The sequence below is a fragment of the Miscanthus floridulus genome, chromosome 9, assembly GCF_019320115.1.
Source record: "Miscanthus floridulus cultivar M001 chromosome 9, ASM1932011v1, whole genome shotgun sequence".
In the NCBI taxonomy this organism is placed as follows: domain Eukaryota; kingdom Viridiplantae; phylum Streptophyta; class Magnoliopsida; order Poales; family Poaceae; genus Miscanthus; species Miscanthus floridulus.
In genome coordinates this window covers 140,362,639-140,389,834 of record NC_089588.1, presented here as the reverse complement: position 1 = coordinate 140,389,834, position 27,196 = coordinate 140,362,639, and the positions used below count along the sequence as shown (strand labels likewise).

Below are 27,196 nucleotides of genomic sequence, written 5' to 3'. Positions count from 1 at the left end.
TCAACCCGGACTAACAAGGACTCCAGTACCGCATTCTAGCTGCGACACAAAGAAGACTGACTTGTCCTTGACGGCCCAGTGCCTGATGAGACGCGGTTGACTAGGTCACTTACCTATGTGCTTAAGGTAAGCACCAGGACTGACCTGTCCTTCACGACTCCCAAGTCTATCGAGATACGGTCAATAGCGTCCACATGAGAGATAGGTCGGTTATCACACCACCAAACATCTCTGCGACTTATAAGCGACACTTTGGGATCCTAGAAAAAGCTGACCCGTCCTTCACGACTACTAAGCCCGTGAGGACGTGTTCAATCACGCCCTACAATGCTCAGGGGATCCACTAATCCTACGAAGTTTAGCAAGCTCACGGATACTTAGTCGCTGTCATCCTAAAAGTCGACTACTCGTCGCCGCATGCTCTCCGATAGGAAGCTACTCAGATATAAAGTCTATACAGTAGACTAACATGGCATTACTCGTAAAAGCTACAAAATATCAAGCCTTATCCGTGTGATATTGTTGATACACTGGGAAGCTGAGCCCATTCAAATTTCAGGTGTTCTACATAATCAACGACTATGTCCTCTACATATTGCTCCGCGGCTGGAAGTCACTGTCTGGTATCCGCTAGTGGTCCACTCTTGACTATCTTAAGGTCGCTTGACGGCAGATGTAGGCGGACGATCGTCAGTATGCCAGCCACCACACTGTGAGCCAGCTCTCGCATATACTGCTTGATTCTCCCAGGCGTCACATTCATCCGATCAAGCAGCGACATGCTCTCATCACCTTCAGGTGGGAACATGCCGAGTATAGGCTCGGCTGCATCCTGGAGATCTTGTAACTCAGACTTGACTACAGCCAAGGCAGCATGATCCCGTGTAGTAGTCATTGCCTGCAGAAGATCTCGGTCAGCACCGGCACGGATTTGCTCTGCCCTTGCAAGGATTTTCTCAGCAGCTTCTACCTTTTCCAGCTCATCTTGCTTGAGGTTGCAGGCCCTCCGCCGGTCGTACTCACCCTCCTCCGCCTTCTTCACCCGAGCCTCCATTGCTACAACAGACAAGCTCATGAGCAATATAGGGCTTATTTATAGTTTAAGACAGGCAAATGCAAGATAAAGAGATAGGAAACTTACTCTCCAGATTCTTAGATAGAGTTTCGTGATTCTTCTTCCACTCGGTCTTAGCCTTCTCGGCTATTTCAGTGGCCTTCTTCTCGCGAGTAAAGGCGGCGTCACGCTGCCCTCGGAGCTCTTCTTTTTCACGCTCGACTTCGACAAGTTGCGCTTGAAGATTCTGCATGACACAAAGCGCTTCACTTCAGCATCAACGAATGTCTCATTGCACATTTGGTAATACTTCGTCTGGTCAGCGTGTCTCGCCTCAATCTGAGTCACATGAGTACTCAGTTGCTCGTGGATCCTCTTTGCTTGATTCGACGCCTTAATATCCAGACTCTGTCAAGTGCACCCGTTTTCCTTGGTCAGTGCATTACTCGGACGGGCAAACAATGACCAATGTCAACAAAGGAAACATACCTTTATGAGCGAATCAAAGGTGTCTGCAGAAAGGAATCCAATTTAGCCAACAGTTGCAGATTATTCGGAACAGTGTTTGAGTTTGTTTACTTAGGCAGTATATGAATAGTTGTTTTTCCCCGTTTGAGGTTAAAAAGAAAGTACGGACCTGTTCGTTAGCAGAGGGAGGAAGGCCACTAACGTAAACACGCCGAGCGAACAGAGTAGCCTGAGGTAAAAATTAATGTTCGCACAATATTTATATCAATACGTGAAGATTGAAGGCACAGAGTAAATAATAATCAACAAAAAAAGAAGTCATACCTCTTGTGTCATCAGTTGAGTCGTAGTGTGTGTGGCTGGAAGACAAGGGAATTGAAATTGAACTGATGCACACAAATGAATATGGTTAGCAAGCAACAAACTAAACTTTTCAGTCTGCATGCATACGGAACAAGATCCTGTAAAGGCAAATTAAAGATAAGAGTCCTTTAAAAACTAAAGACTGCAGCGTAAACTATATTTGCAAGTTAGAAATATTAGAATGTTTATTATGAAATAAAGTTTGTGGTAGTTACCAACATTTGCTGACACTAGACTATTACAACAACAACAACAAAAAAAACCTGTGGAGGAATAGCTTGTGGCTCCATGAAAGAGGAATTGAACTAATTCAAAGAAAACAAAAGAATAAGGTTAGAAAGCAGTAAACCAAATAATCCTGTCCATATATAGATAAAGGAGGCTTAAAAAGGCAAACCTATATTTGCAGGATAAAAATATTTGACTGGTGTATAAATTATTTTATAGCTTTTTTTTTGCGAGGAGACTAATTTTATAGCTAATCTACAATAACTAATTGTTTGGACTAATTAAACTTTAAACAATAGCGCAACTCGCACCTGTTGAGTCGTCCCTTGCGTCTGGATGTGGAGGCGATTGAAATGGTTGCAACAAATAAATTAATTAATATGGTTCAATTAAATCTGAGCAAGTAATGCAGTCCACACACACACACAAAAATCAGTCCACAATTTGCTTCAACCCTTAACTAATTTGTTGAATTCACAGTTGTAACCATCACCTGTACACCAAACCCTACAAGAAGCTTCGCAACTTTGAACATTCTGTGCATTAAAAAAAACGAGGTTGACTTCGATCGCACTGACAAATCCGAGTTGGCAGTACATTATTGTTGTTGTTGTTTTGTTTTTGCCCTACGAAGCTTCGATTTAGCGGCAGTAGCACGAGTTCATTAACCGGAACAATGGTCGACTGCCCGGCATCACGAGAAGGAAGAGAAACGAGGGGGGCGGGCACTTGGGGATTGATCGACGCACCTCGCAGCGGGCGCGCTCGACGCGGCGGACCGCATCCGCATCGCCGCCACCCATCCGCCCGCCCGCGCACTTCGTGTGGCTTTCTTCGTTCCTTGGGGTTGGATTGGAGGAGGGATTCGGGGATTAGGTCGTCGCGATCGCTTCTGTTCGTTTTATTAGATCTTTGGACGACTCGACTGCTTTGATAGGAATCATAGCCGACGATCCCGATGATCCGAATTCATTGAGCAGGCCGGCCCTTTAATTTGTCTCGTCCGAGCCCAACCAGATTAGGCCCCTGCTCGGATGCAAATTTCGGCCCATAACAAAATCGATCAGCAGCAGAGAGTCCTCGTTGGATCCTTCAAGTAAATTGCTAAGTAGTAAATAGTTATATTATTATTGTACCCTTTACATATAAGCTAAAAGTTCTTTCATCTATGAGGTATGTTATAAAGAAAGCCTCATTTGACTTTATTATGCGCTTTCTCAAAATCCATTTTAAAGATCAAATTAACCATACAGATTTTTCATGGCCTACGTCGTTAAATGGTCGTTTAGCCTGTTGGCACACCGTTTAAACGTTGCATGGTGGTACGGCGTTTCCTGTCAATCGATCATTTATTCTGTTTAAATCGCCATTTAATTTATCCATTTAAGTGAGCATTTAGCCCGAATAATGGTTATGCACACATATATAGACAAACACAACACCAAATAGCAGTGGAGCTTGTTTCACCAAATTTTGCCAGCTGAGGCACATATGTTTTCATCTTGTTTTGTTTGCATGTGGGGCTAGAATACATGACCATTGCTTTGAATGGAACATAGTAAGATAAAGAATCTTCGCCAACCATTATGTTAAACATGGTCCAATTGACCACTTCGAGTGAATAGGATAGACGTCATTCACATGGCCGGCCGCCGGTCTGTCTATGCTATATAAGAGGAGTTTCCACATGGCTGCGTGACTGTGCTTCTTTCTGCCTGGCTGTAAGATTTTCCTTTCTCACCATTAGTTTGTGTTTCCGCTATGATATTTGTCCTGATGTGTTTCTAGCTCTTTTTTCACTCTTCGTTTATTCTTTCCCAGCGCAGAACTTTCTGCAGCAAATACACGCAGCTGGGGGTGGCAGATTGTTCCATGGAACCAGATGCAGGATGGGTGCCTTGCGACATTCAGCTGACATATTGGGGCATGCAGCCAGCTGAGTTTCAGCTAGCACATTGGAGCATGGCAATGGAACCAGAAGTATGTGCATGCGCTGCTAGCCTCCCAGTGGTAGTGGAGTCGGCGGGTACTGAGATATACGGTAGCTGCCTCCAAACATATGTTCCTACTAGCTCTAGCAGAGGACAGCTGGTTGAGTGTGCATCAGCCACACAAAATGATCGGATCGAGATCGAGAAAGCAGCACAAGAGTTTCAGGCCGATTTCCACAACATGGAAACGAACATCTACAGCAATCCGATCCATGTGTTCGATAAAGCCGCGCGTGAGTTCAAGTTCGACGTGGACATGATGAAGATGAAGATGCACAGGTACCCAGCAAGAATTCGATCTCTCGGTGAACTGTACACCGTTCCGATGACGGTGTCGATCGGCCCATACCACCACGGCCGAGACCACCTGAAGGCGGCGGAGAAGGTGAAGCACGTGGCTGCATACCACTGCATCATGGAGTCAGGCCGCTCAGCCGAGGAGGTCTATGGGGCGGACGTCGCCGTCGCCGACTACGCCCGGAGCATCTATGACAGGAACGTGGTGGACAGCATCGGCGACGACGTGTTCCTGCCCATGATGTTCTACGACGCTTGCTTCCTGGTGCAGTACATGCTCACGTGCACCGACGCCGGCCTTGCCCACATGGACCCGGCGCTGCGTAGCTTCTTCGACGCCAACGACAAAGACGTCTATCACGACATCAGGCAGCTCGAGAACCAGCTCCCATGGCCGGTGGTCAGGGCCGTCATGGCGTTCAGGCCCGTGCCATTGAAGGAGTTCGTCGCTTCCCTGCGAGGCTGTCTGCAGGACCGCAAGGACCGGCACGAGAAGCCGTTCGTCATGGACGACGCATTTGAGCCGCCGCACCTCCTCGGCCTCCTCCGGTACTACATCGTCGGAAGAAGTGACGTCAAGCTGCCTACACTACCGGAGACCGAGTCGATGTCCTTCTCCGTGAGCGCCATCGAGCTCGCCGAGATCGGCATCACGCTGACGGCCAGCAAGACGACCGAGCTCGTCTACATGGGCGTCAACAAGAAAGGGAACCTCTTCGCCGAGCTCTCCCTGTCGCCACTGTCCCTGGACGACACGCGCGCCAGCGTGCTGCTCAACATGGCGGCCCTTGAGCTGTGCGTGACCCCCAGCTTTCACGACGCCGAGGACGAGGCGTCGGCCGTCTGCTCGTATCTCCTCCTCCTCGGCATGCTTGTGGACAGGGAGGTGGAGGGCTCACCAACAGGGAGGCCCTCCGCTTCCTGACGAGCGTCCAGGGACTGCGCCTTGGATCACGCTACGTCCGCACCATGGAGGAGATCGAGGACTACAAGGTGAACAGGAGGACGTGGACCAAGCTGCACGCGTTTGTTTACAGGAATGTGAAAGTCATCGTAGCCGTCATCTCCGTGATTGCTGCGCTTGCCAGTGTTAAAGATAGAAGGTTATCTTGATATGTAAATGTGCATGGCACGGTAATTGTGCGCAGGACTTGGAAGGCCGAGATCTCGGAGGTTGTATAGTTACTAAAGATAGAGTTTGTTGTACAAGGAAACTAACCGAGACCGAGATCTCAGGCCTGACTCTCCTGGCGCAGTCCCCTGTAAAAGCCACGCGAGGGGCAATTCCTCGCTATGCAATAGAACACGCAGCCGTCGTGACCTCCGCCATCAGGAGGCCGACGTTACCACCATACGCGCCTCTGAGATTTTCACATGGTACCAGAGCCTAGGTTGCCATGGCGATGAATCTAAGCGTACTGAATCCATTCTTCGGAGTCCAGATCACCGAGAAGCTGGGCAAAATGAACCATGCGCTATGGCGGGCGCAGGTTCTGACCGCCGTGCGCGGCGCCCTCATGGAGGGCTTCCTCACCGGCAAGACCGGAGCTCCAGATGCCGAGCTTGAAGAGAAGAAGGCCGACGGGACCATCGTCAAGACGCCCAATCCCGCTTTCACAGAGTGGTTTGCCAAAGACCAATAGGTCCTAGGCTTGATCCTCTCCTCGGTTGGGAAGGAGCCATTCGCCCACATCGGCACCGCCACCACAGCGGCGCAAGCATGGGGCGAGATTGAGCGGATGTACTCTGCTCAAAATCGTGCCAAGACAATGAACGTACGACTTGCACTATCCACCACCAGGAAAGGTAACATGTCCATTCAAGATTACGTCGCCAAAATGAAGAATTATGCAGATGAGATGGCAGCAGCCGGCAAGAAGCTGGATGATGAGGAGCTGATAGCCCACATCTGCAATGGGCTAGATGCCGAGTACAACCCAGTGATCACATCTGTCACTGGTCGTGCTGAGCCGATCTCGGTTGGGGAATTGTATTCTCAACTCCTCAGCTTTGAGACACGGCTTGAACTCCAAGATGGAACTGGCGCCTCTGTTAATGCAGCTAACAGGGGCGGCCGGTCTGGATCAAACGGCGGGCGCCACTCCTTCAACAACAACCGTGGGCGTGGCAGCTCACGCGGCGGTCGCGGAGGCTTCACGCGCGGCCGTGGACAACAGCGCGGAGGAGGCAGCCAGCGCCCTCCATCTGGAGGCGTAGATGAGCGCCCCCTCTGTCAGGTGTGTCTCAAAAGGGGGCACATGGCGAACAAGTGCTGGCACCGCTTCGACGAGAACTATGTTCCAGAAGAGCGCCATGTAGCTGCAGCTATAAGTTCCGGCTACAACATCGACACCAACTGGTATACTGACTCAGGCGCGACCGACCACATCACGAGCGAGCTGGAGAAGTTGTCTTTCCGTGAGAAGTATCACGGTGGTGATCAGATCCACACTGCCAGTGGTTCAGGTATGGAGATTAAACACATTGGTCATACTACTGTTCCAGCCCAGTCTCGTGATTTGCATCTAAATAATGTTCTTCATGTTCCAAACGCTAAGAAAAATCTTGCATCTGTTCATCGCCTTACTAAAGATAATTCAGTCTTTCTTGAGTTTCACCCTGATTATTTTCTTATTAAGGATCGGGCCACGAAGAACACAATCCTTAGAGGGCGATGTCATCGAGGGCTGTATCCCCTTCCATCAGATCATTCAATAAAGCAGGCGTTTGGAGTAGTAAAGCCGTCCTTGTCTAGATGGCATAGTCGCCTGGGTCATCCAGCGTTTCCAGTTGTTTCAAAAATTATTCATAGTAATAATCTTCCTTGCTCTTCTGAGTCAAACAAGGAGTCAGTGTGTGATGCCTGCCAGCAGGCTAAAAGTTGTCAACTTCCATATAGTAGATCTTTCAGCGTTTCTAAATTTCCCTTAGAGCTTGTTCACTCTGATGTTTGGGGCCCTGCCATGGATTCTGTTGGAAGAAACAAATATTATGTTAGTTTTGTTGATGACTACAGTAAATTTACATGGATTTATTTCATTAAGTACAAGTCTGATGTTTTCAAGAAATTTCATGAGTTCCAAGCCATGGTAGAGAGACAATTTGACCGTAAAATTCTCACCATGCAAACTGATTGGGGTGGAGAATACCAAAAATTGCATAGTTTCTTTGATAATATTGGCATTGTCCATCATGTTTCCTGTCCTCATGTGCATCAACAAAATGGGATTGTTGAGCGCAAACACCGACACATAGTTGAGGTTGGCCTCTCTTTGTTAGCACATGCATCCATGCCTCTGAAATTTTGGGATGAAGCCTTTGCTGCTGCTGTTTTTCTCATCAATCGTTTGCCTAGCACAGTCCTTCAACAGGCTACACCTTTAGAGCGCCTCTATAAACAGACACCTGAATATGCATCTCTTCGTGTATTTGGCTCTGCCTGCTGGCCTAATCTGCGCCCCTATAACCAGCATAAACTTCAGTTCCGCTCTAAACGGTGTGTTTTCCTTGGCTACAGTAACTTGCATAAAGGGTTCAAATGTCTTGATGTTCCTACCGGTCGGGTTTTCATCTCTCGCGATGTTGTGTTTGATGAAAATATTTATCCCTTCTCCGAGTTGCATCCAAATGCCGGAGCACGATTGCGTGCAGAAATAAATCTTCTCCCATCAGGACTAGTTCCTATTTCTTCAATTGGGGCGGAACTAGTACATGACGGTGTGTTTGATTCTCCAAATACCGCTAATCAAAATTTTGGAAGTATATGTGATAACAGGCATGCAGCAACAGACTCCCCTCCAGGCGCTGGACACGACAGCGATACGGCGCCAACTTCCGGCCGATCTGCGCCGGAATCGGCGCCCACCGGTACCGCAGACGCGGTTTCTGGCACGGCCGAGGAATTCTCCTCGGTCTGGCCACTCGGGCGCCAGCCAGGTGTGCCCCTCTCCACTGGGCCGACTGCCCCTGGCCCACTGGATGCTGCTGGGCCACGCCAATCGCCGCAGCATCTCCCGTGTGCGGGCGACGGGGGGATGGCGACAGCGACTGCACCGCCCGAGGCTACCGAGGCTGAAAATCATGAAATAGCAACCAATCATGAGACGGTTAATCACGATGCTGCGCCGGATACTCCTGCACCTCGGACGCGTCTTCAGCATGGCGTCCGCAAGCCTAAAATCTACACCGATGGCACGGTCAGGTATGGGTGTCTTGCAGTTTCTGAGGAACCACATACTCTAGATGAGGCTATGAACAATAAAGATTGGAAATTAGCAATGGATGCAGAATACGATGCTTTGATTAAAAATCAGACCTGGCACCTAGTTCCACCAAGAAAAGGAGTAAACATTATTGACTGCAAATGGGTATATAAAATTAAGAGGAAATCTGATGGAAGTCTTGATAGGTATAAAGCCAGGTTAGTTGCAAAAGGTTTTAAACAACGATATGGGGTTGATTATGAGGATACTTTCAGTCCTGTTGTTAAGCATGCTACTGTTAGAACAGTCTTGTCTATTGCTGTATCTAGAGGATGGAGCTTGCGGCAACTTGACATACAGAATGCTTTTCTTCATGGGTTTCTAGAGGAAGAAGTGTATATGCGTCAACCTCCTGGATATGTGAGCAAAACACAGCCAGATTACATTTGTAAATTAGATAAAGCTCTTTATGGTTTGAAACAGGCACCAAGAGCATGGTATTCAAGATTGAGCAGCAAGTTGTGTGATTTGGGCTTTAAGGCATCAAAGGCAGACACATCATTATTTTTCTATCACAAAGGTCCAGTCACTATATTTATTCTTATTTATGTTGATGATATTATTGTGGCTAGTTCTACTCAGGAAGCAACCACATGCCTGCTGCAAGATTTAAGAAAGGAGTTTGCTCTCAAAGATCTTGGAGAGTTAAGCTACTTTCTTGGTATAGAGGTGAACAAGATAAAGGATGGGATTCTCTTGACACAAGAGAAGTATACTAGAGATGTACTTCAGCGTGTAGGCATGATGGATTGCAAACCAATGAGCACACCCTTGTCCACATCAGAAAAATTGTCTGCACATGAAGGTATTCCACTTGGACCAAAAGATGCCACGGCTTATAGGAGTGTGGTAGGTGCATTGCAGTATTTGACTTTGACACGACCAGATATATCCTTCTCTGTGAATAAAGTTTGTCAGTACCTGCATGCACCAACTAATGTTCATTGGGCAGCAGTAAAAAGGATTCTCAGATATTTGAAACATACTATGAAGATTGGACTTCGTATTTGTAAAACCTCTTCACTTTTGGTGAGTGCATTTTCAGATGCAGATTGGGCAGGTGACTTGGATGATCGCAGGTCTACTGGAGGTTTTGCAGTTTTTCTGGGTTCCAATCTCATAGCCTGGAGTGCAAGAAAGCAAGCTACAGTATCAAGATCAAGTACAGAAGCTGAGTACAAGGCTGTGGCAAATGCAACTGCAGAGGTGATGTGGATACAGATTTTGCTGTATGAGCTAGGGATTCAGGCGCCTAGAGCAGCCAAGTTGTGGTGTGATAATATTGGAGCTAAGTATCTTTCTGCTAATCCAGTTTTTCATGCTCGAACAAAACATATAGAAGTCGACTATCATTTTGTGCGTGAAAGGGTAGCAAGAAAGTTACTTGTCATTGATTTTATATCAACTAAAGACCAGGTTGCAGATGGGTTCACAAAGCCATTATCGGTAAGGCAATTAGAAATGTTTAAGAACAATCTCAACTTGAGAAGTTTAGATTGAGGGGGAGTGTTAAAGATAGAAGGTTATCTTGATATGTAAATGTGCATGGCACGGTAATTGTGTGCAGGACTTGGAAGGCCGAGATCTCGGAGGTTGTATAGTTACTAAAGATAGAGTTTGTTGTACAAGGAAACTAACCGAGACCGAGATCTCAGGCCTGACTCTCCTGGCGCAGTCCCCTGTAAAAGCCACGCGAGGGGCAATTCCTCGCTATGCAATAGAACACGCAGCCGTCGTGACCTCCGCCATCAGGAGGCCGACGTTACCACCATACGCGCCTCTGAGATTTTCACAGCCAGTATCATAGGCACAATCAGGTCTCTCAAATCTCGATAAGGTCTATCGATGATCTACGATGCTGTCAGTGTGAGATGATCCAACTGTTGCTAGCTAGTTTCCATGGTAACTAAAATTATTCCCTGTATCTGAATTCTGAATCCCATTTGCAGTAAAATGCAATGTGTTGCCTTCTTTCTGATTCTCTAGCTAGTGTGTTCTGAATCTGACAGTACTATTGTCTATTCCATCAGTTGGCCGCGGAATCTGCTGGTTGGCCGCACACCATTGTTGCTTTGCCAATCCTGTATTTTCCAATTCTTTCTTCCTGCAATCCTGCTGTCTTCTCTTCTTTGAATATATATCAACTTGGTGCAACTTGTAACATGGAGTTGATACGAATTACGATAGAATATGGTTAGTGGAGCTCTACATCTTATGGTCAGTGAGACATGCTATTTATAGAAGGTAGCACCTACCATGTGAGTACGTCTGCATGCATCGACATTGAAGTATATATATATATATATTATACCCCAACTTGGACTAGTTTTGAGCAAGCTTGCCCTTTTGTTCCACTATTTTCTTTTATTTATAGTACTGATATACGTGGTGGATCTGCAACAAATAGTATAGAGAATTGGGTACCATTCATATTAAATACTAAAATTTTAGAAAAAAATATTTGTAGGAATTTTATATGATAATGAGATTATAATCTCCCATCACTGCAATTCACATTGTTTTGATAAATTCGAAAAAAGTTTTGGTTTGTTGCTAAAACGTGTTCTTCCTCCAAGCAACAGATTATGTTGCAATGGTCGTGGTCCAACTTAAAATTACCATTTTAACTCTGTATAAAAGTAACAATGCTAGCGGCTCCTCCGGAGCCCTGTGGAAGTGTTTCTCATTTGACACATGTTAGAGGATCTTTAACGGTTTGGTAAAATCACTTCTCCGCTTGTAAACCACTTCATACATGAATGCACACTCACCCAAAACATCGTGCACACAGTTGGATACACTACCCCAGATCTGGACATCACTGCCGGATTTTGAACCGACAGTGGCATACCAGCAGTGATGGGGGTTGACATCACTGTCGGTTCTTAAAAACCGACCCTGATCTACAGGAAACAGTGTCGGTTCCTGGCTCCACCCGACAGTGTATAGTTGAACAACACTGCCGGTTTGTAGTCCCAACCGACAGTGATGTTTGCTTCAAGAGTGTCGGTTCTTGGCTCAAGCCAACAGTGTTGAGCAAGCCTACACTGTCGTTTCATGGCGCAAGCCGGCAGTGTTAAGCAAGACAACACTATCGGTTCATGCCTCAAGCCGACAGTGTTAAGCAATCCAACACTGTCGGTTCATGGCACAAGCCGGCAGTGTTGAGCAAGACAACACTGTCGGTTCATGCTCAAGCCGGCAGTGTTGAGCAAGACAACACTGTCGGTTCATGGCTCAAGCCGACAGTGTTGAGAAAGACAACACTGTGGGTTCATAGCTTAAACCGACAGTGTTGAGCAAGACAACACTGCCGGTTCGTTGCCAACCGCCAGTGATGGCCCATTGGCATTTTATTGTTTTATAATTGATTTTAATTTATATTATTTCGTGGAATCGAGTTTCGCTTTATATACGCTACGTAGACGACAGGTCCATCAATATTAAACATTACAAATGTTACGGTTACAGTTCAAATGTTCTTATCCAGATCTCGATCCCTCAAAACAAAAAAGAAATGTTCTCGGAAATCACAGATTGTGCAGTGCTTCTCGGACTTCTTACAATAATCTGGTGAGCCGCTCTGGGCCATACTGGTCCTTGTACCTCACGGGTTGTGCAATGGAAAATACTCCATCTTTTTCCAATACCTCGGCTAAGATGAACTTTGCGAGCTCCGATTGTAGTGCGACGATCTCCATGTCTAACAGCCTTTGGTGGTTATATTTCTTGTGCTGTCGTTTAAAATAGATGATATCCAAAGAGGAATAGTAAATCATTTTGTTGAATTATTAACAGATATAAATAAAATGAGGATTATACACACAACTTATTGGCTTCTTCCGATTTCCCGCCGATGTAGTGAAGCATTGCCCACATTACATAAAACCCACATTCATTGTTTCCCGCCGGTTGTGACAGGTACTTACCCTCCATTTCGACAACCTTCAATGGGACCTGCGTCCCACCAATATGTCTTCTTCGGACACTGAGCAACATTAAAGGGAGAAACATTAGAAAGCGGTATGTGTGACTAGAAAATAATATGTTATTAGGATCGCTTACTAATTCAGCACTGCCACCGGTGCATCCAGATGATAAAATGGTTTTTTTTTCGAGTCCCACACCTTGATTAGATTTTTGGCAAGATTGACACAAATGAAGACGAAATGGTTGTTATAATCACATAATCCTAATTATCGAATAATCTTAACCAAAAAAGAAGCATAAAATTAAAAGCCGAGAACACATACTCGCAGTTGTAGGCTAGAAGTATGTGGGTTTTCTTCTTCATCGTGAATTCGTCGAAAACAGCAATCAATCTCTATTTCAGGTCTTCCATGTCACATCCATAGAGGCCTAGACATGTCCTCTCATTGACTCGCAAGGGGTCCAAGAAGCCTATGTAATCGCATTTGCTTTTTATAATGCAAAATTTTGATATACACCTATACAAAGTCATGGGAAGTGTTCAAAAGTTAACAATTTGTCTCGAGAGAGTAGTTAATTGTAATATCACGCGTGTAGGGTACTTACATAGTCCACAGCGTCAACATTTGAACATCGAGATCGCGTTTCTGGTATAGCTGGAACAAGCACTCCCACTCGACATCGAACTTCTCTTCTTCGGGATAATGGAAAACATGTGGCAAACGGATAATAACCTCAAAACCAAAGTCGTCCGTCTCTGTTGCTTGAGCCATGTAATATTCATGCAACCGGCACATATATGTTGTCAGATTTTTATACTCGTCATCGGGAACCAAAAGATTGCCCCTTTCATACTTCATTGCCGGTGTTCCCGTCCCTTGTACATCATAATAGATGTTCGCGACCTCTTCCATGGTTAATCCTGGGTTGTCTTCAACGTACTTCTGTATATTCCTTAAATCTTTATTGTGTATTTCTTCGTCTCTTGTTGTAGCGTATTTATTCTGTGTTTGCCTTTCGAATTCGGACTTCAACATATACGAAGGCAGTGAGGCATAGAGATCGAAGAAACTAACACAATCTTCCTTCGAGATGTGTGCTGTAAATTTTTGTTTCATCAAGGTGGTAACACTGCCACTGAACGGCCTTTTTCTTTTCTGTTGGTCCACTTTGGGAGCATTAACAACCGAATCCGAGGACCTTTTCTACGACTACGAGGATGTCCTTGATCTTGTTTTGGGCTAAGGTGGAGGAGGAGGATGATGACGAGAATTCTGTTTTCCCGGCGCTGATGAAGATGGAGGAGGAGGGAGAGGAGGAGGAGGAGTCTCTTTTCTCGAGGATGATGAAGATGGAGTCGGACGAGGAGGAATAGAAGGAGACCTCTGTCTTCTTGGGGGTGATGGCTCCGGATGAGGAGGGGAGTGATCTCTGTTGGGAGATGGTGAGTGATCATCAGGGGTGGGTGAAGACTCGTAGTCGTCCTCATCATCAGACGAATATTGATGGTCAAGCTTAATGAAGCGCTTGCGCTAGGCCACTTGAGAGCCCTTGTTTTGACCAAGTTTCGGCCTATCTTCCGCTACGGGGTACTCAATGGGTATCTTGTTAAATTTCTTATCAAGTATTCTGTCAATGGTGACGTGAGCATACCCTAGTGAAATTGGGTGGCCATTAATTGTCCCGTCTCCCGCAGGCCAGGCCTGGCCGAGCGCCACCTTGTCCTTTGTCCATTCCTGACGGATGTACAACCTAACATTGACGGGTTCAGTGATGTCATCCATCGGATGAGGCACATTCGCCTCTTCTTCGTCGAGCGGGGTCGATCCGCAGCTGCTACGACCCCTAAACTGTGGGCTAAAGGCACTAGAAGTAGGGTTTTGTGGTACTACTGACCCCTTGGATATCAAAATTTGCTCGACTCGCGCTTCAACGGTCGCCTCAATCTGTGCTTCCATTCTGTCTTCCATCTCTTTTAGTCTCCTCAAATACTCTGCCTCATGTTCCGCTCTACGCCTCGAGCGGCTCCGGTAATTGTTAGATTCTTGGGGGAATGCTAGTTTCCAAGGAACAACACCTGTTCCTCTAGTGCGACCAGGGTGCTCCTTGGATCCGAGTGCTTGGGTGAGCGCGTCTTTCTCCCTATTAGAAGTGCGAGTCCCTTGCCTCACCTCCTCAGTTACCTGGGAGATCCTCTGAATGAGTTCGCTCATGGGTTGATTTGAGGAGCTCAAGCTCCCATCCTCGGCGTGCCGTACATTTCTCCCCATACAGTATAATACCAATCTGGGCTCCCACTCGGTGGTCTCAACCTGAACGCCTTCCTCAGCAAGGCGATCCATCTTTTGAAGTTCTGCTTCAAATTCTGGCATCTTTTTGGCGTAGCCACGAGAGCCGAGATGATGAGGATTCATCGCTTTCTGCGAATTCTCCTTATTCTTCCTGCTCAGTTCTAAGTACTCCTCAGATAACCTGTATTCCTTGAAATCCTGTCAGAAGTCTTTCTGCTTGCTAAACTTTCGACCATCGAAATCTGGCTCTTTATTTTGGAGGACAAAATTCTTGTACAATGTCCCCTTGAAATTCTTGAAGCATGTCCCCATGATTTCTTTTGCTTTTTTCTTGACTAACTCCCTGTCATACTCAGCTAGGAAGGTGAAATACTCTGGGATCTTGACATCCCATATGTAATCCTTCTCGCTTTCGGGAACCCTCCACCGGTCATCATCTTTCCCAATCCACTTCCTGTACTTAATTGGGATGAAGTCCCTAACAAGTAACCCGAGGATAGTCTTGTATTTGGTCAAAGCTATAGGTGGTGAGAGTGGATCTCTGAATTCATTGAACTCTGTAATGTGCCAGTGTGCATTCCTACCAATAGGAATCTTTGACACGCCTCGCTTGGATCTAGCCTTCCTGCTACCCGAACCCTCTGGCTCCTTGGCCGGCGGAGGCTCCTGCTAGAGACACTAAGTAAGCTATGATCCTCAATAGATTAGCTTGTGTGGCTACATAGTGACATGATACCAAAGTTACCTAGCTATCTTGGTCATTTTGACCCAGATCGAGCAGGCCGGACGGGGTCCATGGTTGCTCGTTCTCACCGACCTGATTGACACCGTCACCGTTTGTCGGATCATGCAGCTCTCCTGTCCTAGCGATATCAGTCGCTTGTTGTTGCCGATCAGTTCTTTGGCAACGGGGGTAACATGCGACAATGAGTCATAGCTGTGACACGATCGTGGTTAGTTTTGGCCGCAGACAACTACTAATAGCATATGTTCATATATATATATATAATGTGTTTAATGCAAAGTCTAATAATAAGTCCACATACAACAAAGTCAAATAATAGCATATGTTCACCTAGAACAAATTCATTGTTTGATTGACCACAAACAACAAAGTCCACCTAATCTTCTATGAAACTAAGACTACATCAACTTCGAAATAAGAAAAGCGATGAACATAGCCATAAATAAAAGCATGACATCTTTCCATGACCAAGGAGCAATTATCCTAATCTTCACATCTCCGGCGGGTGGCTTCTCTTCGATCTCCAGTGCCAACGGATGGCCATGGTTTGCATTCATTGGACCATAGTAGGCCGATTGCCCATGGTTTGCAAGGTTGGCCGGATGACTATAGTAGGCCCTCAAAGCTTCAGCTTCTGTGTTGTATTTTTTGTGCAAATTACTAGGGTAGCGATTGACTTGAGCATAGCAATCTTCCCAGGTTCGATAAATCCCAGGCATGTGACCAACATGCACTACATACCATGCCATGGTTGCCTATACATTTAAGTAAATTAGGTTGTCATTCAAACATGATGTATTCTTATACAATTTAATATATTTACGAATAACACACGACCATTGCATAGATAGGAGTGTTTGGAAAATAGCTATTCACGTGCCTTAGTAATAGTTGTTAGATGTAGGAAAGATATAAAGAATATTTTTTATTCGTTAAAAACCAAATGATGATTTAGAGAGCCAATTTAAGACTTTTGGATATACTCCTAGAGATGTCTAAGAGTCTTCAGTCTCACTATAAATCCCCCAACCATCGGCGCGAGGTTCTTTCACAAGTGTGTGGCAAACCTAGGTTCTAGCATTCACAGCTGCATGATCAAACTATATGACAGCACACACTGCATGATCAAACTGATTCAAGTAAGCAGCTGTGGGACATTTCATCAGACACGTAGCAAGCAGTGAGCCACACACTGACCGTGGGGGTGGGAAAGCAGCTGTCTGCGCGCTCCTAAAGGCCTCGGTGGTGGGACGGACGACTTGGTGCTTTGGACGGCGCGGTGCTCCAGCTTGGCATGGACGGCACGGTGCTCCGGCTTGGGGTGGTGGACGGTGTGGGGCGGTGCTCTGGCGTGGGGTGCTACTCCGACGTGGGGCGGTGCTCCGGCGTGGGGCGGTGGATGGCGTGGGGCGGTGCTCCGGCACGGGGTGGTGCTCCAGCGGCGCGGGGGGAGGGGTTGGCGCGGGGTTGAAATGAATTGGGATAATTTCAACCCGCGCCACTTTTATAGTAGTAGCTCATCACTGCCGGTTCTGCTTGTAAACCGACAGTGATGGGGCACATCACTGCCGGGTCACTCCCCAAACTGGCAGTGATGTGCTATAGCAGTTAGGTGTTAAGTTAGGTGTTAAGTAGGATAAGTTTTCATTTTCTTTCGAACTCCTCCTACTAGCGCAACGGTTAAGACCCCACAACTTAGCCCCAGGCAGCCCAATTTTTTTGGTTTAATTTTATAATTTATTAAGCAGTCTAAAGGTCAAAATGATAAAATAAATAAACCATGGCCCACATCCTATACTAGCGCAGCGGTTAAGTGTCTGAACTCTGTAGCCCGAGACCCGAGCTCAAACCCGAGGGCTGGCACAATTGTTTTTAATTTTTTTTATATATCACTACCTGTTTTTTAAATAAACCGACAGTGATAACAAGCATCACTGTTGGTTTCTTCTCATCACTGCCGGTTTCTTGAAACCGACAGTGATGTTTATATATATTAAAAAAATTCTTTTATGTACTGAATAAATAAAAGCATATGTATTCCTATGTTGAAATGGCTTGAATTTTTTTTGACAAGCGTGTACACCAAAATTAAGATCCCACACAGGATCTTAGGTTTTTCTAATCATGTTTTTATTAATTATATTTTTTTGTGTGCTGAATGAGACAAAAGAGGGTGAATTTCATCTTGGACCCAATATATTTTTTCATCCGCCTCTACAAAATTCTTATCCCTAGGGCACATTAGAGCCTGTGTAAAACTTTGGCACCATTCCAGATCTTTTCGTGGGTAGACTCAGTTCAACCTATAATTAAACGGTCTCGTCGCGCGAAAATTCAATTAAACCTCAGAAAGTAGCAAACCTTCTCCGGAAAATAGCTATTCACGTGCCTTAGTAATAGTTGTTAGATGTAGGAAAGATATAAAGAATATTTTTTATTCATTAAAAACCAAATGATGATTTAGAGAGCCAGTTTAAGACTTTTGGATATACTCCTAGAGATGTCTAAGAGTCTTCAGTCTCACTATAAATCCCGCAACCATCGGCGCGAGGTTCTTTCACAAGTGTGTGGCAAACCTAGGTTCTAGCATTCACAGCTGCATGATCAAACTATATGACAGCACACACTGCATGATCAAACTGATTCAAGTAAGCAGCTGTGGGACATTTCATCAGACACGTAGCAAGCAGTGAGCCACACACTCACCGTGGGGGTGGGAAAGCAGCTGTCTGCGCGCTCCTAAAGGCCTCGGTGGTGGGACGGACGACTTGGTGCTCTGGACGGCGCGGTGCTCCAGCTTGGCATGGACGGCACGGTGCTCCGGCTTGGGGCGGTGCTCCGGCGTGGGGCGGTGGATGGCGTGGGGCGGTGCTCCGGCACGTGGTGGTGCTCCAGCGGCGGGGGGGAGGGGTTGGCGCGGGGTTGAAATGAATTGGGATAATTTCAACCCGCGCCACTTTTATAGTAGTAGCTCATCACTGCCGGTTCTGCTTGTAAACCGACAGTGATGGGGCACATCGCTGTCGGGTCACTCCCCAAACTGGCAGTGATGTGCTATAGCAGTTAGGTGTTAAGTTAGGTGTTAAGTAGGATAAGTTTTCATTTTCTTTCGAACTCCTCCTACTAGCGCAACGGTTACGACCCCACAACTTAGCCCCAGGCAGCCCAATTTTTTTGGTTTAATTTTATAATTTATTAAGCAGTCTAAAGGTCAAAACGATAAAATAAATAAACCATGGCCCACATCCTATACTAGCGCAGCGGTTAAGTGTCTGAACTCTGTAGCCCGAGACCCGAGCTCAAACCCGAGGGCTGGCACAATTGTTTTTAATTTTTTTTATATATCACTGCCTGTTTTTTAAATAAACCGACAGTGATAACAAGCATCACTGTTGGTTTCTTCTCATCACTGCCGGTTTCTTTGAAACCGACAGTGATGTTTATATATATTAAAAAAATTCTTTTATGTACTGAATAAATAAAAGCATATGTATTCCTATGTTGAAATGGCTTGAATTTTTTTTGACAAGCGTGTACACCAAAATTAAGATCCCACACAGGATCTTAGGTTTTTCTAATCATGTTTTTATTAATTATATTTTTTTGTGTGCTGAATGAGACAAAAGAGGGTGAATTTCATCTTGGACCCAATATATTTTTTCATCCGCCTCTACAAAATTCTTATCCCTAGGGTACATTAGAGCCTGTGTAAAACTTTGGCACCATTCCAGATCTTTTCGTGGGTAGACTCAGTTCAACCTATAATTAAACGGTCTCGTCGCGCGAAAATTCAATTAAACCTCAGAAAGTAGCAAACCTTCTCCGGAAAATCCCAAACTTGGTGTTTCCTTCACACGTGGCACATGCAAGCCTAAGAAAAAGTTTGAGACCAATACGACACCGGAATGCTTTGAACCATTGAAACCTTGATAACCTATGTGTGCAGTCATGGTTCAATGAAAGGGCACATGTTCCTCTGTGAAGCATGTATACTCCGCCTATGTCGAAATGGCTTGAAATTTTTTTGGCAAGCATGTACACCCAAATTAAGACCCCACACAGGATCTTATGTTTTTCTGTTCATTTTATTTATTTATTATATTTTTCTCTGTGCCAAATGAGACAAAAGAGAGTGAATTTCATCTTGGACCAAATAGATTTTTTCATCCACCTCCACAAAATTCTTATCCCTAGGGCACATTATAGCCTGTGTAAAAGTTTGGCACCATTCCGGATTTTTTCGTGGGTAGACTTAGTTCAACCTATAATAAAATGGTGTCGTTGTGCGGAAATTCAATTAAACCTCAGAAAGTAGCAAACCATCTCCGAAAAATCCCAAACTCGGTGTTTCCTTCACACGTGGCACGTGCAAGCCTAAGAATAATTTTGAGACAAATACGACACCGGAATGTTACACGAATTACATGCATGACAATAATTAAACACACAAAGCCATACATATTAAAATTAGAACCCAATTAAACTACGACCTTGAAAACCTAGCTAAATAAACATTAGTTACTATCGGAATCACTGCCGGGATCGATCAGGCCACGCACACTAACATGCCTCTGTAGCCATATATGGTAATTGATGCCACAGATTATGTATCCGCTTGTATCGATGAAGTTCAATGCCCTAATGAGTGCACTCCCTCGTGCCTCACAATACCGAAAGAATGGTCGACCATAGATGTAACCTACTGAACGACCACTGCCCCTGTTAGTAATCCTTATGCAGTACTGGCGTCCTTCTATAGTGAGCTGGCCGAGGTTTCCATTGTAGAAGTCACAATCGTACCCGAGTTGCTCCGTAGCTTGGTCTAGAACGGCCCACAAGCCACATGCAGCATAGGTAAGGTCCTATAGCGCAATCTGCATGGGGAGAAAAAGAAAAAATTAGAGAATGTTATTACAATAATAAACAACAAATAACCATGACTCAGGTATAAGTGACCATTTTACCATATCCGCATGGTTGTAGCTCGCAAACCATTCGCTTGCTTGCGGGACGGGGAAATCACCAGCATTCAAAGCAAGTGCCTTGAAGTACGAGAAATCAGGCACATCATAGCAAATACATCGAAGTGCCTCTAAACAAATGCGCACGACACTTAATTGGGCGCTTATCACGTCCAGGCTCTGTATTCCCGTCCCGTGGATATGGTTCCGATGATTTGAACCCCTCACAGGGATGAAAAAACTGAGTTCACACATCCATAGCCGACCACTTGTATTAGATGCCGTGTTCTCGACGATGTCTGAGATAAAGAACTAGCTAAGTGCTGTTCGCAGCCAATCTATTGGGGATATAGTCTGCGACATATATGCATGCAACAATGATATTAAACTAATTACAGTTATTTATTAGCATCAAAAAATAAAAGATGTTGGAAAATATTTCATACAATAGCTGGAAAAGGGAACCGTGGAATGGCCACATTAGGAGCGAATGACTCATCGCCAAGGTGGAAACCTAGTTCTTGTGGTGGGGGAGGTCCGTTGTTCATACCACCTGATCGATAAAATGCAAAAAAAATATGAACATAAAATATATGCACAAAAAATTTTTCCAAGTAAAATGTGGCAACATAATTAAATATAGATCGAATGCAAGGAATAAGAATATATATAAATGTAGAATGTAAAGAAACATGAATATAAATATAGATCAAAATAATATAGATAGAATATTGGAGAAGATAACATATCAATACCATTGAAAAATGCAGGAGCCATGACCAAATCACGTAGAGAGAGAGAGTGGATGTCTTGAGAAGTGAGAGTGAAATATGAGAAATGAGACTGAGAGAGTTCGTGGGTGGGTGGGATCGATGTATGTGGCCGGCGGTTTGTTTTATATAGGGGGGCATAGACATCACTGCCGGTTTTTAAATAGAACCGACAATGAAAGTTACTATCATTGTCAGTTTTTAAATAGAACCGATAGTGAAGGTGACTATCACTGCCGGTTTCTAAATAGAACCGACAGTGAAGGTGCATATATGTGAATGATATATTTATTTAGATACTACAGTGGGAAAGTTTTAACAACAATGATATATTTATTTAGATAGTATTGAAATACATCAAAAAATTAGAAATAAGTTACATATACGATAACAAAGACCTTACACTAAAATTACATATACGATAACAAAGACCTATTTGCATACAGGTCAATGTTACCATCAATGTGTATCAACACATTATAATTTAACCACCTCAGTAGCATTCTTCTAGCACCAACTAGGGTCAAACAACAACACCGTGGTGGTCTACGAGCTATATCGGTTGGAGATGATAAGGTGGCATCGATGAATCCATGCCTCTGCTGTATTGTCCAGAGCACATCGGATTCAGCTCGGCACCACAGCGGATGGCTCTGTGAACCTCGTGGCATCTCCAATCTTCGGCGTTGCTCTATCTTCAGTAGCATTCTTCTAGTATCTCATGTGTGCACCATTTTGGTGGACTACGATGCATAACGATATATGTGGTTTGTTGTCAGAGGAAAACATTGTATCATGGCTGACAAGGCCTGGCTGAAACCAACATGCATGGAGAGGCTAGCTCCTGGCCGAGGGACATTTTATAGGGGCTAGCAGTCGTGGTACATTTTTATTTCTGAACTAAAGTTGTTGGGGTAGGTGGGAGCAGTGTTCCAACGGTTGTGGTCATGGGAGCACTGTTGGCATGTGAGGAGCATCTACACATCACTGTCGGTTTTAGTTTAAAAACCGACAGTGGATGGGGCCTTCTATGTCGGTTTGAGCAACTGACTATGATAGAAGCTATCACTGCCGGTTTTAAAACCAAAACCGGCAGTGAAGGGCCCTACCGCCAACTTTAGGTAAAAAAATATAAAAAAACAGTGTCGGTTTGGAGCCTACCACCGCAGCCTTTTGTAAAAAATATAAAAAGTTTGGCCCGCCTGTGATTCGAGCGTGGGTCACGGGGTCAAGAGTTCGCGGTCTTAACCGCTGAGTTAGGATATGGAGTTCAGTTAGAATGGTTTTATTTTTTCTTTTATCCCATTGTAATGCACTACTAAATAATAAATGCAAAATCAAAAAAGTTTGGCCCGCCTGGGATTCGAGCGCGGGTCTCAGAGTACAGAGTGCGTGGCCTTAACCGCTGAGCTAGAATAGGGAGTTCACTTATTTTGCTTTTCTTTCTTTATTTATTAATAGAAATAACACAAAAATTTGTGTCTTGATTATTTAATTGTATGATAATGAATTAATGGTCTATAATTATCAAATATTAGTGTTTGTGAACATCATCTTAATATTTGATTACATAGTCAATAATTAAATTGTAGAGATGCGCACAAAATATAAATTAAATATTTAGTGCGAATTACTGATACAACGTCTGCATAATGATTACATAGTTAACAATAATCTAACTATCTTTAGGTCCATCAACAATGAGGGCCTCACTGTGATCAATTCATATGTAAGCAGGTTCATCACCCTCTTGAAGGATAGGTAGGGGTACGTTCGCCCCGAATGGAGGCATTTCCTGATAGCCCCTATAGTCTTCTTCGTTCGTCACTCCATCGATATCGACAATGTTCCTTTTCCCTTCTTGGACCACTTTTAGCCTTCCTTTTGTCTTGTTGTCCCTTGCATAGAAGACTTGCATAACATCTCTTGCAAGGACGAAGGGGTCGTCTCTGTATGCGGTCTTAGTGAGATCAACGGTAGTGAACCCTTCGCTGTCAGTGTTGATTTCCTTGAGCCAGACCCACTGGCAGCGAAAAAGAGCTGCCTTCAACGGACCATAGGCTAGCTCCTATATCTCCTCTATGAAACCATAGTATGTCGCCTGCACATTGCCGTTCTCGTCGTGAGCATCAAAACGAACACCCCAATTTTGGTATGTGCTCTTTCCATCTTGTTTTTTTGTGTAAAATGTGAATCCATTGATCTCATACCCTTGGTACTTAAGATATGTACTCGAAGGTCCCTTGGCTAAGGCATCCAGTTGATTACCCAACTTTATTCTAAGCAAGCGACGTCGCAACCAGCTGACAAATTCGTCCTTATGTTTTTTATCCAGCCAAGCCTGTGACCTGCTCGGATACACAGTTTGCAGCGATTGCCTATGCTCATCAATGTATGGCATCACGCCCTCGGCTTGGTGGAGAACAGCGAACTGTGCCTGTCTGAAAGAAACAAGGTCATCTACTGTAACAGATTTCTCCCCGATCGGTCCTTTGCCACGTAGTCTTCCCTAATGATGAGATTCTGGAACTCCGACCCTTTTGATGTCTAGATAATATGTGCAGAACTCAATGGCCTCCTCCGTTGACCATCCTTCAACCAAGCCTCCTTCTGGCCTGAATTTGTTCCTAACATTCCTCCTGAAAACTTTCATCAATCTTTCGAAAGGAAACATCTGATGCAGGTACATTGGGCCAAGGGCTCTAATTTGGTCAACAAGATGAATGAGCAAATGCAATGAGATATCAAAGTAAGTCGGCGAGAAATGCATATCAAGCCTAACGAGAGTTTCAGCTATGTCCCACTGCAACTGCTCTAGCATGGACATATCAATGACCTTTTTTGAGATCACGTTGAAGAACGAGCAAAGCTTTATGATTGGGGCATGGACCTTTGGGGGGAGGATACCGCGTAGGGCAACAGGGAGCAGCTAAGTCGTAATGACATGACAGTCATGGGCCTTCATAGGGCCATAGTTGAACTTGAGTTATCTCATGTTCACTAGCCTCTTTGGGTTCACACAGTAGCCCATCGGGACTTTGAGTTCATTGAAGAAAGAAATAAGCGCATGCTTTTCTTCCTTCTTCAATGTCCATGACGCAACCGGAAGTTTGAACTGGCCATTCTCTAGCTCCACGGGATGCAGCTCCTTCCTGATTCCCAAGTGTTGCATGTCCAGGCGTGTGGCAAGTGAATCCTTCGATGTTCCCCCGGTGTCCATCAAGGTGTTAAGAGTGTTAGCGCACACGTTTTTAGTGATGTGCATGGGATCAAGACAGTAGCGTACACTCAGAAATGGCTAGTAAGGTAGTTTCTAGAAAACCAATTTTTTCTTCCAAATGCTCCCATCAGGCGCTGCTACTGCATTGTCTCCCTTCCCAAGGACAACCTCTAGTTTGTTGAGTTCTCGAAGTATCGCAGGCCCATCTCGATATTTTGGAGCTAAGCATTTCTCAATAGTACCGTTGAAATCTTTTCTGTTCCTGCGGTAAGGGTGATCCTTAGGTAGTAACCTACGGTGTCCCGTATAAACTATCTTTGAGTTATTTGATAGATTTACCACATCGGTGTCGTCCAAGCACTCAACACATCTAGTATAGCCTTTTGTCTTCTCTCCAAACAACGAACCTCGACCTGGCAGGTTGGTGATTGTAGCGATAAGTACTCCCTTGATCGTGACATATTCCTTTTTGTACTCGTCCCAAACATCCGGCACACCCTTTTCAAACATCTTCACTAGTTCATCGATCACTGGTTCTAGAAACATATCGATGTCATTCCCAGGCTGTCTTGGCCCTTGGATCAGTAGTGGCATTTGGATGTATGACCGCTTCATACAGACCCAAGGTGGAAGGTTGTATATACAGAGCATCACTAGCCAGCTGCTATGATTGCTTCTAACCTGGTTGAAAGGATTCATCCCATCTGTGCTTAAAGCAAACCAAAGGTGCCTTACCTCTCCACCGATGTCCTTATAGAACATAGTATTGACAGTCCTCCAGTCATGCCCATCGGCTAGGTGCCTCATTATTGTATCTTTCTTATGCTCTTCGCCATGCCAGCGCAACAACTTGGCTGACTTTGCACATGCAAACAGCCTATGCACCCGGGGAGCTATAGGGAAATACCAAACGACCTTTACAAGACCTCCTCTGGTCTTGGTACCCTCATCTGACGGCCCTTCCTTGTACTGTGGAGCTTCACACTTGGGGCACTTGTCCAAGTCTTTGTATTTTTCTCCACGGTACAATATGCAATCATTGGAACACGCATGGATTTTTTCAACCTCGAGGCCGATGAGGCAGATCATTTGCTTGGCCAAGTATGTCTTTTCTGGCAACTCGTTTTTTTCTAGGAGCATTTTCCTTATTATACCTAACAACTGATCGAAGCCTTTATCGCTCAATCCATTTGTCGATTTGAACTCTAACAGCATGATGTCGGCTTCTAGTTTGCTCATTGGACAATTCCTATACAATGGTGTTCTGCCATCTTGTCTCATTTTCTCTAGCTTTCTCAGCTGTCTTTCACTAAGACATCCGGTCTCTACATTACGTAGCAGCTGAGAAATGCCATCGTTATCCTCGGTGTCATCAGCTAGCGTGTTCCTAAACACATTATTAACTATGGCCATAGGTTCCGTGTTGACACTAGGTTCCTCATCAGCATCATGGATGGTTACGTCAGGCATGTCCACATCATCATCGTTTTCCCAGAAAACATTCGCACCAACCTCGCCATGCATAGTCCATATCGTATAGTTTGGCATGAACCCCCTGGTAATCAAGTGCGATCTTATAGACTCAATTTGACGAAAGTTCCTATGATTCTTGCAATCTTTGCATGGGCAGAAGACAGGGTTCCCATTCCCATCATGGGTTTTGGCATCGGTGATAAACTGGCTGACGCTATGCATGTACCGCTTGTCCGTTCGGGACAGATGCATCCACTCTCGATCCATCTCTGCCCAAAAAAATACTGAGACAGTAATTACAAAGAATTAATAAGAAATTGAGCTTCATGAACAACAATTGTAGCTCAAAAGTACCATTTTTGGAAAACATTATTGTACACTAATTATTGAAAAATTGAAATTGGTAGCCCCGGCCCTGTAAATTGAAAATCGTAGTAAAAAACAACTATTGCACAATATTGAAGAACAACTATTCTACTCTACTTCTAAGAACTAATTATAGCATCACATACTAACAATGATGATCTTGACCACCATGGAATAATTAGCTAGGAATTTAAATGTGTTCATAGACACCAACCTTTTGGATGATGGATTCATCACAATTTGAGCCTTGCAAAAATGTCCAATTGGAAAAGTACTCTCTAGAATGGAGAAAGAACTAGAATGAGAATGAAGCAATGTAGCCATCAAAACGAAGCTAATTAAGCAACAAAATCAAAGGAATGGATGTTTGTTACTAACCTTAAAGCAAAAAGATCAAGCCATTCTTCAAAATCCAAGCAGTAGCTTCATGGTGAAGAGTAGCCACAGCAACGGAGGGAAGGGTCCAAACGCGCGTCTCTGTTCTCGGGATGGAAGAGAGGAGGAAGGAGAGGACGGCTGCAGTCTTTTTGTGTTGTAGGCTTATCACCGTCGGTTCTTGGCTAGAACCCAGTGATAGAGCACAATCACTGTCGGCTCTTGACTTAAACCAGCAGTGATGAGTGGCCGCCAAAACACTGCCGGTTCAATCCACAAACCAGCAGTGATGTGGTCCTTCACTGTCGGTTTTAGCCCAGCCCCAATCATTTTTTTATTTTCAAGCTCATAACCGGCAGTGAAGGTACATCACTGCCGGTTCTCACAAATGCGGCAGGGATG

The 27,196-nt window shown here is 44.8% G+C and overlaps 1 protein-coding gene, 1 non-coding gene and 1 pseudogene across 2 annotated transcripts; 2 read left to right on the top strand and 1 right to left on the bottom strand.

Annotated features, from left to right (window-relative positions):
* Positions 1 to 613: 613 nt before the first annotated feature.
* LOC136481108 (uncharacterized) lies at positions 614 to 2,916 on the bottom strand. The gene is made up of 6 exons (XM_066478475.1): positions 2,863 to 2,916; positions 1,973 to 1,983; positions 1,847 to 1,881; positions 1,544 to 1,566; positions 1,142 to 1,301; positions 614 to 1,056 (listed from the first exon to the last, which is right to left on the bottom strand). Exons 1-6 carry the CDS (start codon positions 2,914 to 2,916, stop codon positions 614 to 616), a joined length of 726 nt encoding a protein of 241 aa, XP_066334572.1.
* Positions 2,917 to 3,281: 365 nt separating this feature from the next.
* Positions 3,282 to 5,514, top strand: LOC136481107 (UPF0481 protein At3g47200-like; annotated as a pseudogene).
* A 764-nt stretch (positions 5,515 to 6,278) lies between these two features.
* LOC136484574 (small nucleolar RNA Z247) lies at positions 6,279 to 6,417 on the top strand. The gene has a single exon (XR_010766085.1). It is a non-coding gene; the product is annotated as a small nucleolar RNA Z247 (small nucleolar RNA).
* Positions 6,418 to 27,196: the final 20,779 nt, after the last annotated feature.